The following is a 13,031-nucleotide window of genomic DNA, read 5'->3' on the forward strand; positions in this document are numbered from 1 at the left end:
GTGCTCCGCAACAAGAGAAGCCACTGCAATGAAAAGCCCACGCACCGCAGCAAAGAGTAGCCCCTGCTCACTGCAACTAGAGAAAGTCCATACACAGCAACAAAGACCCAACGCAGCCAAAAATAAATTAATTAAAATAAATAAATAAATAAAATGGGTAACATATTTATCATAATACATTATCAAAATTCTAAGATAGATTCTGAGACAGAAAAAGTTAATAATTGATCAGAAAGTCATACAAGCTTATATCACAGACACTATTTTGTTGTCACCTATTAGAGTCAATATTTATAAAATAACAGGTATTAATCTCACTGATCATAGAATGTGTATTCACTCACTGTAGGACCATGTGAAAACCACAACCACCTCAACTCTGGGGAAGTAAAAATATTTAAGATAACCCACCAGTGGGCCTGAACTGATATGTTGGCAGTACCTTGTTTCCCCTGCGCTTCCTTTTAGGAGTAGATGAAATTTTATTCCTCTAGCTCTAAGTGAAGCCAGTGGCTGGGGCCTGTTTCTCTCACCAACTCTTACTGGGAATGGACTCCCAGCAACATCCCTCCTAGCCCTCATGCTCACCCCTCCCAGGGCAGTCCCCAGCCTCGAGTTTGTGAATAAACTTAGAATCAAACTGCCATTTGTTTTCCAGGTAATAGATGGAGGAATAAAAAAGTAAGTAGTGTTAACATTAAATTCCATTCATCCCAATATTATAGATTAAACAGTCAACTTAAATGATGAAAAACTCTTGGAAAAAAAATAGGAGTAGGACTTCCCTGGTGGTCCAGTGGTTAAGAATCTGCCTTCCAATGCAGGAGAGCCGGGTTCGATCCCTGCTCGGGGAACTAAGATCCCACATGTCTCAGGGCAACTAAGCCCGAGCCCACAAGACACAACTAGAGAGCCCACATGCTGCAACGAAGATCCGGCGTGTCTCAACTAGGATCCGACGCAGCCAAATAAATAAATATTAAAAAACAAAACAAACAAAAAAAAGGAGTAAATTTTCATGACCTTAGATTAGGCAATTGTTTCTTATGACATCAAGAGCAAAAGCAACAAAAGAAAAAACAGATAAATTGGACTTCATCAAAATTAAAAACCTTTATGCTTCAAAGGACACCAACAAGAAAGAGAAAAAACCACCTACAGAATGAGAGAAAATATTTGCAAGTCACACATCTGATAAGGGACTTATATCCAGAATATATAAAGAACTCTTACAACTCAACTATAAAAAGACAATCCCAAAAAATAAAAAATAAAAAATAAAAAAAAAGACAATCCCATTAAAATGGGTAAAGGATTTGAGTAGATATGTCTCCAAAGAAGATATAAATGGCCAGTAAGCACATGAAAAGATGCTCAACATCATTAGTCATTAGGGAAATAAAAATCAAAGCCACAATGAAACACCACTTTACACTCACTAGTATTGCTATAATAAAAAATGGAAAATAACAATTGTTGGTAAGGAGGTGGAGGAATTGGACCTCTTGCATACTGCTGTTGAGAATGTAAAATGGTTCAGCTGCTGTGGCAAATAGTTTGGCAGTTCCTCAAAAAGTTAAACATGGAGCTACCATATGACCCAGTAATTCTACTCCTAGGTATGTATCAGGAGAATTGAAAACACGTAGCTGTACAAAAACGTGTACATAAATGTGTATAGCAGCATTATTGAAAATAGCTAAAAATTAGAATCAACTCATCCATCAAGAGATGAAATGATAAAATATATTACATTTATACAGTGAAATGTTATTTGGCCAAAAACAGGGATGGAGTACTGATACATGATACAACATGGATGAAATTTTGAAAACATTACGCTGAGTGAAAGAAGTCATATACAAAAGTCCACATTTTGCATGATTTCATTTATATAAAATGTCCAGAAGAGGCAAATCCATAGAGACAGAAAGTAGAGTAGCAGTTGCCAGGGACTGAGGGAAAGGAAGAATGGGAATCACTGCAAATGTGTATAGGGTTTCTCTTTGGGGTGATGAAAAGTTCTAGAACTACATAGTGATGATGGTTGCACAACTTTGTAAATATACTAAAAATCACTGAATTGTACACTTTCAAAGAGTGAATTTTATGGTATGTGAATTATAGCACAATAAAGCAGTTATTAAAGATCAATATCTTACTGTACAGCAAAGGGAACTATATTCAATATTTATAATAACCTATAATGGAAAAGAATCTGAAAAATAATATATATGTGTGTAACTGAACCACTTGCTATACACCTGAAACAAACACAACAATGTTAATCAACTATACTTCAATTAAAAAAAAATCAGTATCTCCCAACTATTAAAATCAAACTATCAAAATAAATCAATAAGGCTTAAATTTTTTAGAAAGAATAAACAAGTTCTATTATCTGACATTATTGAGGAAGGCTGGCTGGTCAGTTAACTTAAAAAGTTAATTAAAAAGGAAATCATTGTATAAAGATATACATAACTTGCAAACATTTTATTCCAACTTAAAATATAAAAGGGTACATTCATTTAACTATCTTTGATATAAGGCCTTTAGGTTTGATTTTGCTGATTGGTGTTCTCTCCCATCTTTCTGGCATAAACCACACTCACTGGATATCATTTCCAGAACTGGTATTTTTAAAGCAGACCAGAACCCAGAGATACAAGTGAAGAAATCTGAGTCCAGAATCCTTCCATTTTTTTTCAGTTCCCCCTTTTATCAGACACCTTGTACAAAATCAAATTCTGTTGGCCTCACCCCTCTCTTCTTCCAGCCACTGCTACCAACACCATTCTGTGTGGACTCTGCAAACTTCATGCTGGCACAACCTGCCTAACGACCTCACTCATCACTTTTCTCTGAGTTCCCCTTGGTTTCTGTCCATTGATGTCAAGGTGAACTCAGCCTTGTGCAGTCTGGAAATTCAGGGGAATGATGTTCTGGGGATGAGCTTTGAAGAGTGGCAGATGATAAAAACTGGGGGATAGATTATTCTCCATTTTTCCCCATCTTGTCCCTCACATACTGCCCAGGGGCAGTTCATGTGCCTTCTCAGAGGTTGATTCATGAGATTAAGCATTTAGTTGCACTTAGCCAGCTTGATACTGGATTTCCTTCTTTTTTTTTTTTTGCGATACGCGGGCCTCTCACTGTTGTGGCCCCTCCCGTTGCGGAGCACAGGCTCCGGACGCGCAGGCCCAGCGGCCATGGCTCACGGGCCCAGCCGCTCCACGGCATGTGGGATCTTCCCGAACCGGGGCACGAAACCGTGTCCCCTGCATCGGCAGACGGACTCTCAACCACTGCGCCACCAGGGAAGCCCTGGATTTCCTTCTGTATCTGCTTCATTCCTCTTGCTCTTCATTCCTGCAGGGATTTCACTCCTTATCAAAGAAGTAGCACATAGGCTTTGCTTCAGGCTCTGTTTTTGAGGGAACCCAAGGCTAAGACATCTCTCAATCTTTCACAGCTACTTTGTCCACTCCTTATTTGACAGAAATTTTTAGTGACCTGATTATAACAAGTCTTTCTAAAGCATTTAACTTTTTAATAGTAAAAGCAAATTTTTCTTTTTAATACTCACATTTCATGGATTAATGTAATAAATTATATAATGACAGTAAAACACATAACTGGCAAAAGAGGTTCTTTAGAAACACAGTTGGCCCTTGGTATGCTGGAAAGCAGTCATGAGTTTGCAGATTAATTTCTTTGGGTCTTTGTCCATAGCAATTTACATTAAAAAAATAGAAATATAGTTGATTTACAATATTGTGTTAGTTTCAGGTATACAGCAACATGAGTCAGTTATATATATGTACCTTTTTCATATTTTTTTCCATTATAGGTTATTACAAGATTTTTTGTTTAATTTTATTTTTTTGGCTGTGTTGGGTCTTTGTTGCTGCATGCAGGCTTTCTCTAGTTGCGGCGAGCGGGGACTACTCCTCGTTGTGGTGCGCAGGCTTCTCATTGCAGTGGCTTCTCTTGTTGCGGAGAAAAGCTCTAGGCGCGTGGGCTTCAGTAGTTGTGGCACATGGGCCCTAGAGTGCAGGCTCAGTAGTTGTGGCGCACAGGCCCAGTTGCTCCACGGCATGTGGGATCTTCCCAGGCCAGGGACCGAACCCGTGTCCCCTGCACTGGCAGGCGGATTCCTAACCACTGCACCACCAAGGAAGTCCTATTACAAGATTTTGTGTTATACAATAAATCCTTGCTGTTTACTTTATTTACAGTAGTTTGTATCTGTTAATCCCATACTCCTAATACCTCCCCCCATTTCCCCTTTGATAACCATAAGTTTGTTTGTGAATCTGTCTGTTTTGTACATAGATTCATTTGTATTATTTTTTAGATTCCACATATTAGTGATATCACACAATGCTTGCCTCTGTCGGACTTACTTCACTTAGTATGATATACTCTAGGTCCATCCGTGCTGCTACAAAAGGCAGTGTTTCATTCTTTTTTTATAGCTGAGTAATATTCTATTGTATATATACTACATTTTCTTAAACCAATTGTCTGTTGATGGGCACTTAGGTTGCTTCCTTGTCTTGGTTATTGTGAATAGTGCTGCTATGAACACTGGGATACATGTATCTTCTTAAATTAAGAAGATTAAATTAATTTCATCTTTTCCGGATATATGCCCAGGAGTGGGATTGCTGATCATATGATAGTTCTATTTTTAGTTTTTAAGGAACCTCCACACTGTTTTCCGTAGTGGCTGCACCAATTTATATTCTCACCAACAGTGTAGAAGCTTTCACTTTTCTTCACACCCTCTCCAGCATTTATTACTTGTAGACTTTTTGATGATAGCCATTCTGACTGGTGTGAGGTGATACCTCATTGTGGTTTTGATTTGCATTTCTCTAAAATTAGCAATGTTGAGCATCTTCTCATGTGCCTATTGGCCATCTGGATGTCTTCTTTGGAGAAATGTCTACTTAGGTCTTTTGGCCTTTTTTTTGAGTTGTATGAGCTGTTTATGTATTTTGGATATTAACACCTTGTCAGTTGTATTGTTTGCAAATATTTTCTCCATTCTGTAGGTTGTCTTGTCATTTTATTGATGGTTTCCTTTGCTGTGTAAAAACTTTTAAGTCTGATTAGGTCCCATTTGTTTATTTTTGCATTTATTTCTACTGCCTTGGGAGACTGACCTAAGAAAATATTGCTACGATTTATGTCCCAGAATGTTTTGCCTGTGTTCTTTTCTAGGAATTTTATGGTGTCATGTCTTGTATTTAGGTCTTAAAACCATTTTATTTTTGTATATGGTGTGAGGGAGTTTTCTAATTTCACTGATTTATGTGTAGCTGTCCAGCTTTCCCAACACCACTTGCTAAAGAGACTGTTTTCTCTCCATTGTATATTCTTGCCTCCTTTGTTGTAGATTAATTGGCCATAGGTGTGTGAGTTTATTTCTGGGCTCTTATTCTGTTCCATTGACCCATGTGTCTGTTTTTGTGCCAATACCATGCTGTTTTGATTACTGTAGCTTTGTAGTATAGTCTGAAGTCTGGGAGAACTATGCCTCCAGCTTTGTTCTTTTTGCTCAGGATTGCTTTGGCAATTCTGGGTCTTCCTTGTTTCCACATAAATTTTACGATTATTGGTTCTATGTGAAACATGTCCTGGGTATTTTGATAGGGATCACATTAAATCTGTAGAGTGCTTTGGGTAGTATGGCCATTTTAACAATATTAATTCTCCCAATCAAAGAGCATGGGATATCCTTCCATTTCTTTGAATCATCTTAAATTTCTTTTATCAATGTTTTGTAGTTTTCAGTGTATAAGTCTTTCACCTCCTTGGTTAAGTTTATTCCTAAGTATTTTTTTGATGTAATTTTAAACAGGATTTTTTTTTAAACTTTCTCTTTCTGATATTTCATTGTTAGTACAAAGAAATGCAACAGATTTCTGTATATTAATCATGTATCCTGCTACCTTCCTGAATTCATTTATTAGTTCTACTAGTTTTTATGTGGAGTTTTTAGGGTTCTCTATATAGAGTATCACATCATGCAGATTAATTTTGTTTGGCCATTTTGGAAAAACAGTTTGGAAGCTTCTTAAAAAGTTAAGCATATACCTAAACCTATGACTCAGTCATTCCCTCCTTGGTATTTACCAAACAGAAATAATGTATATGTCTGTCCATAAAAATTTGTATGCAACTGTTCATAGTAACTTTGGTTGTAGTAGCCAAAAAAGGAAAATAACCCAAATGTACATTAACAGGTAAATGTATTAACAAATTGTGATTATACACATATAATAGAGTGCTACTCATCAATAAAAAGAAATGAACTATTGATACATGCAATGCAGATGGATCTCAAAGTAACAAAACTGAGTGAAAGAAGCCAGAAAAATAAAATTCTAGAAAATTCAAACTAATCTAAAGTGACAGTAACAGATTAGTGGTTGCCTTGGGAAGGGGGAGGGGAACAGAGAGGCAGGAGGGAGGGATTACAAAGGAGCAAGAGGAAACTTCTTGGGGTTATGGATGTATTCACTATCTTGATTGTGGCAATGGTTTCATGGATGCATACATGTCAAAACGATCAAATTGTATTATTTAAATATGCATAGTTTACTGTATGTATATTATACCTCAATAAATTTGTTAAGAAAACTAAAAATTTACACATGGCAAACACACACATAATGTGCTTACTATCATTAGTTAATAAGGAAATATAAATTAAAACCACACAGAGATCTAATATAGTTACTGGGGAAAGCATAAAGGTTGTTTAATATGCTTTCCTATTAGCATCAAAAATTCACCTGGTTTAGAAATAACATGAACTCATAATTATTATAGGAAAAGGTCATATTCTGTTTTATTACAATGTTTTGGTGCCATCCTGTCCAGCTCCAGCAGTCATGTGGAAACAGTCTGACATGTCCCTTTAGCAACCTAGGTTTTTCCTAGGTTGGTCTCCATTAAGGCAAAAGTAACTGGTGAGCAATGTATTCCATGTTTGAGAAAGAATAACTCAACCTGAGTTTTAGGTTACCTTAACTATTATCACAAAGAATGTTTTCAGCCGTTCCTTGTAGGGGGTGGTGTTAAAAAAGATGAAGGGATAGATCTGACAAGAGGGCTACTCTAGGCACAAGTATTATAGAAACAATCTAAGTATCAACTGGAAATGATTACACACCCACCAAAAATACTAAGATAAAAAAGACAAACACAAATGTTGGAGAAAATGTGGAGTAACGGTAAGTCCCCATTGTTGAAGGAACGTAAAATGGTACAATCCTTTGGAAGAAAGGTCTGGCAGTTTTTTATGAAACTAAACATACACCTACCTTAGGACCCAATGATTCCACCCTTAGATGTTTACTCAAGAGGAATAAAGACATGTGTTCATAAAAAAAATTGTATAAGAATGTTCATAGCAGCTTTATTTATAACAGCAAAAAAAAAAAGAAAGAAAAGTGGAAACAGCCCATGTGTCCATCAACAGGAAAATGGAAAAAAACAAACTGACATATTCATACGAGAATATTCAGCAATAAAAAGGAATGAACCACTGATACAGGCAACATGAATTAATCTCAATAACATGCTGAGTGAAAGAGGCATTATGCTTTGCATGATTTCATTTATATGAAGTTTTAGAATAGAAAAATTTAATCTGTGAGGCAAAATAATCAGAACAGTAGTTACATCTGAGAGTTGGGGTAGGGAATGACTGGGAAGGGGCATGAGGAAACTTTCTGGCATAATTGCAATGTTCTAAATTTTGAAAAGGGTTTGGGTTACACAGGTGTATGGATTTGGGAAAAATTAGCAAATTTATACTTAACATTTGTGCATTACACTGCATGTGAATGTACCTTAAAAATGAAACCATACTAAACCCTACTTAATGATATGCCTTTTGAAGTATCAGGAGGATATATACTGATGTCTGCAACTTATTTTGAAAAGCATCATAAAAATAACATGGATGGATAAGTAATAAAGCATGTAGAATAAAATGTAGAATCCATGTGGTTGGTATTTGGGTATTTACTGTAAAATTCTCTCAATTCTGCTGTATGTTTGAAAATTTTTATAATAAAACGATTAGGAAAAGCCAGTTGGTCTTATCTTTCTATTATCTATCCTTGGCCTGAAATAAATTATTCTTTCTATAGGATAGAGACTCTATAGAAACACAGGGACCGGAAATTAGCCCTGCATAATCCCTGGGATTCTAAAAGGTAAGTCATACATGTAAACATTGTAAGAAAGGTAAGAAAACATATTAATTATTGAAAAGAAAATCAAGTTACATTAAGAGTAATTACTAATACTGGTGTTTATTATCACCACAAACAAGATCAGAGTACCATTTTTTTGTATCTTTTTAAAAACTGACTTTTTTCAGCCATTGCATGAAGAGCCATCTTTTTTTTTTTTTTTTTTTTTTGCGGTACGCGGGCCTCTCACTGCTGTGGCCTCTCCCGCCGCGGAGAACAGGCTCTGGACGCGCAGGCTCAGCGGCCATGGCCCACGGGCCCAGCCACTCCGCGGCACGTGGGATCCTCCCGGACAGGGGCACAAACCCGTGTCCCCTGCACTGGCAGGCGGACTCTCAACCACTGCGCCACCAGGGAAGCCCAAGAGCCATCTTTTATGTCAAGTTATATACATGAATAGGCCAATTGTGTCTCATCCAAAATTTGTCCAAAATTCGGATATCTAATCATTTTTTAAAAAGACTTTTAAGCATTTTCGTATATACCCAATGTTATCATTGTTAATATGCTACATATGGGATAAAATAACATCCTTTGCCTTTTGAGAGCTTTAGAGGAAATCTGGCATAAGTTTGTGTCAAACAAATCTGAATGTGTTTCCCATCTCTGCACTTATTAGTTGTAGGCCCTTGGGCAAATTAACTTCTGTAAGCCTCACTTTCCTCATTTTACAAATGAGGAAGAAAAATGGTAGTTCATACCTCATACGGTTATTTTGAATGTTAAGTGAGACAATTCATTTTACATGTATCACAGATAGATTGGCAGATAGAAAGCACTCAATAAATATGCTATCATTAAGAAAAAAGTGTGTACAAGAAACAAAACATTCAATTGATGGAAAAATGTGGAACAAAACCTTAGTTTATTTAAATAGAACAGTATCATCTCCTCACAAGGTAGTTCAAATAGCAACTACAATAGGATTTGTTTTGTTTTCTCTCTGAGTTGCGAGAAATGTTTTAGAAAGTCAAAGAACAATAATCTTGCTGCACTGATACTGTGAGAATTCAGACCCTTAGATCAAAGAGAGAAATGCAGAAATATACCTCTCATCAGCTTAATATCTGGACCATCTAAAAGAAGCTACCCTGTTTCACCCAATCTTGCATTAAACATTCAGAAATGTCACCCATATTGTTTTATGCCTGCCCCTAGCACCTGTTAAGTAGGCTGGCACATAGTTGAAGCCTCTAAAATAGTCAGATAGAGAGGAGGGTTAAGGAGGGGCAGGAGGATATTAACTACCACTTCCCTCTGCCCTCAGGAGAACAGCAGTCTCATGTCTGGCAGGCGGCGGAATGAGCAGCTGCTGCCACTGTAGGGAGCTGGGAAGCCAATAATTTTGGGGGAATCATGCTCTATTGTTTCCTGCTATGTCTGTTACCTGTGCATTTACCACATTCTTTGCTATCTTCTTTATCTTTTGGGCACCCTTTTTATTAACCTTCTTGTTAACAATCATGCAGTCCACATTCCCACATGGTGTTACAACTGGCTGAAACTAAGCAGTAGCAGCTTAATTAACTAAGCAGTAGCAGCTTGTCCCTTTAGTTGGGGCATAGCTCTCCTATGTTACACTGTCCACAACTCCCTATTGTCTTTCACACTAGGTGCATTTCCTGCCTGGCCCATATGGCATGTGGATCCAGGTCTAGTTTGATTTGGGCAGCAGTGAGACAATAGGCGTTTCTTAGTGCTCAGTTCCTGTCTTGACTGGAAGTATTCCACCCAACCCTGCCCCCACCAAAAAAGCAGCCAAGAATCTCAGATAGTTCTCAGATGCCTTTCTGAACAGATGAGTTCCTTCATAAAAAGAAGGCAATGACTTAGAGAAAGGTAAACTCAACAAGCCTGCTTTTTAAAAAAAAATCTGACAGAATTGAAGTCTTAAGACATCCTTTTCTGAAACACTTTTGGAAATGGAGAGCAGGCTTTCTGCCTTTACATAGCACTGCATTTGCTTTGAAACCCACCATACTGGTTTCTTTTCTTTTCTCTGATATTTATCTATTTCCTCTTATCGAACCTGTTTCAAGGTATAAATTCACTGGGCAGGACTATTTAGATATAGCTCATGTCTAGTTGGAAGTCTGGGGCAATATCTAGCACATCATAACTATTCAGCTATTCATAACTGTGCTTTGTAATCACAATCATGTCTCCAAAATACTCTGACTTCAAATATTATATTAAATAGTACTATTAAATATGCATAAAACGAGAATGGATTTTTCAACTTGTAGATATAAAAGTATTAGAATTTAATATATGAAGATAGTTTTATCATCTTGCTCATGAGGTAATCAATCACTTTTACTTTCCCAAGTGGTTATTATACATAAGTGCAGATTCAGAAAGATTTATTTTTAGCCAACATATAAATATTTTCCCTTATTCTAAAATGTTAGCAATCTTCTTTTCTATTGCACAAAAGACAGTTTTAGGCTTTATTTTTTTTTAATTTATGGACTCTGCTACTAATTTCTAGACTTTTGGAATAGCTAACGCCTTTCTCTCACCAGCCTTGTTGATCATAATTAGCCTGAAATTTATCTGCAAACTTCAAGGGCAGAACAGGGCAGAATTCACATTGTTCTTAACATGGCATAAGGCCAAAACTGAAGGAAAAACTGGAGGATTTTGATGTAAATCATCCAAGCTAATATCCCATATTTTAATTTTAGATTTGAATCAGCAATGATTTTTACTGCTGTCTCCTCCCCTTCTATTTTTACTAGTTATTCTTTTGAGCCTGAATCAGAGAAATGTGCTAAACATATGTATTGCAAGCAACTGGATTTTTCAAACAGGAACCACAAAGAAACATTTTCCTCCCTTTACTTGGGTTGCTTTTATTTAACATTCTGAAGAATGATTATCTGAGTTCAAGGATCATATTTTGATCAGTTCTAACAAAGAAGAAAAAATACTCATCTCACAGCTAAGATAGAGCCAAAACCTTTTTCTAGTTGCCAGTCAGTTTCCAAGCTAGTAAGAACTCCTGGGACTTTATCTACTCTTCTACAGGGAGCAGAGCTGGTACAACCCAGGATACCTTTATCTTATTGCCTAGGTATGAAAATATTGCCTAAGCAGAACTGGAAGACTCACCAAATAAATAGAAGAGTGAAATGAATACAACATTCTTAGGTGTATTAACAGCTAAACAGCCTACATATGAGAAAAAAAATTTCACTTACAGTTTGCTTGAAATCTTTTACATTAGCCTAATAGAAACACAAAAAACCAATGGGAACATCAAACCAAGAGAATAAAACCATGGAAGAAAAGATATTGGGGAACTACAGCCAATTCCTGATACTATATACAAACACAAAACATATATACATATACATTTTTTTTAAACTGTGATGATACATTTTTGGCTCAAAGTATTCTTTCATATTATAGATCTCATTTTCCATCCTTAAACAAAGTTTGGGTGAGAGGATACAGGATTTCTTGATTTCTTTCTGTATCTTTTGTATCTTTCTTTTTATCTCTCACCCTTAGTTTTACTAATCAAAATCCCAGGCCATCCTTTAACAACCACGTTAAACACCTACTCATCGATGACCCTCTCCCAATAATTAGAATTAACCTCTTTCTCTGCTCTTCAGTGTTTTATATTTGCATCACCACCCGCCTAAAAACTGCAAAATGTTAGACTTCTTGGGATGTCATTGTAAAAAATCTCTACATAAAATGAAGTACTCACCACCTTGTATGGCAAGAGTTTAAGAAAGAAGTCACAGTCATCTGAAGTCCACACAAGACCTTCTCTGGAAAATACTGGAGAATATGCTATGCAGATAATAAAAAGGAGGACTGGACATGGCTGCTGGGGTGTTTGGCTAGAAGTCTCAGAAGTTACATCTCAAAATTTAAAATTATTGCAATCTTTTTTACAACTTCTGTTTGTGGTTTCTTCTTCTTCCCCAGGGTCACATACCATCTGGTAAACATAGCAGCTGAAGACCCTGCTGGGTTTCTGTTCTACGTGTAGTACCAAGTCTCTGTCAAAGTAAACTTCGTGGCTATATGTCTGTAACGAAAACAAAGGCAAATGGAATCTCCTCTTCACATAATCATATTCACTGCTGAGTCATTAAAATGTCACAGCGTCTATGCTAGGGATGTTCAAATATATACTTGGAGGCAAAATAGCTGCCAGAAATAGTTTATTTTTCATTATTTGTGGATATGCAGACGACTTATGAGAAAAGCATTACACAAAATGTTGAGAATGAAAAGAACCCTGGACTTAGGAGTCTGAACACCCAGATTCTATTGCCAACATTGCCACTATTTCACTTGTGACCGTGGGCAAGTTGCTAAATCTTTCAGGTTCTCCATTGATAAAACAATGATTGGGTAAAGTAACATCTACTGTTCTTTATAACTTTTATATTCTATAATACTTAGAAGAGCAGACAAACGCTTCTAAGAGTGCTTGAAAACCCTACACGCTTAGATTTGTCTCTATTAAATAACTGTGGGGATTTGATACAGTATATTTTTATTTTTTAAAACATTACCAAACTTATAAAATAGGAGAAAACTAGACTATGGTAAGGAAATAGACAGCCTGTCTCATGAAAAAAGCATAAAACTTTATCTTTAAAGCCATTGGTAAGGAGAAATTCTCATCCCTAGAGGAGAAAGTCTAAAGAAGTACTCATTTTGTCCTGCATGTAGGATGATAACCTCTTCCATGTGGTCACTGGTATAGGTGAACTTGGACTGACG

At 36.6% G+C, this 13,031-nt stretch overlaps 1 protein-coding gene and 1 long non-coding RNA gene across 6 annotated transcripts in view; one reads left to right on the plus strand and one right to left on the minus strand.

Annotated features, from left to right (window-relative positions):
- Positions 1-13,031, plus strand: part of LOC137226532 (uncharacterized) — a 51,830-nt gene that overhangs the window by 23,016 nt on the left and 15,783 nt on the right. For all 3 annotated transcript variants that reach the window (XR_010944393.1, XR_010944394.1, XR_010944395.1), the window contains exon 2: positions 8,175-8,240. This is a non-coding gene — a long non-coding RNA (uncharacterized lncRNA). The remainder of the gene's footprint in view (positions 1-8,174; positions 8,241-13,031) is intronic.
- DCAF17 (DDB1 and CUL4 associated factor 17) overlaps positions 6,838-13,031 on the minus strand; it is a 37,693-nt gene continuing 31,499 nt past the window's right edge. For all 3 annotated transcript variants that reach the window (XM_067741556.1, XM_067741557.1, XM_067741558.1), the window contains one exon: positions 6,838-12,327. In XM_067741556.1, coding sequence (XP_067597657.1) covers positions 12,160-12,327 — 168 coding nt within the window. In that variant the 3' untranslated portion in view covers positions 6,838-12,159. The remainder of the gene's footprint in view (positions 12,328-13,031) is intronic.

Source organism: Pseudorca crassidens, chromosome 6 (assembly GCF_039906515.1).
Source record: "Pseudorca crassidens isolate mPseCra1 chromosome 6, mPseCra1.hap1, whole genome shotgun sequence".
Classification (NCBI taxonomy): Eukaryota; Metazoa; Chordata; class Mammalia; order Artiodactyla; family Delphinidae; genus Pseudorca; species Pseudorca crassidens.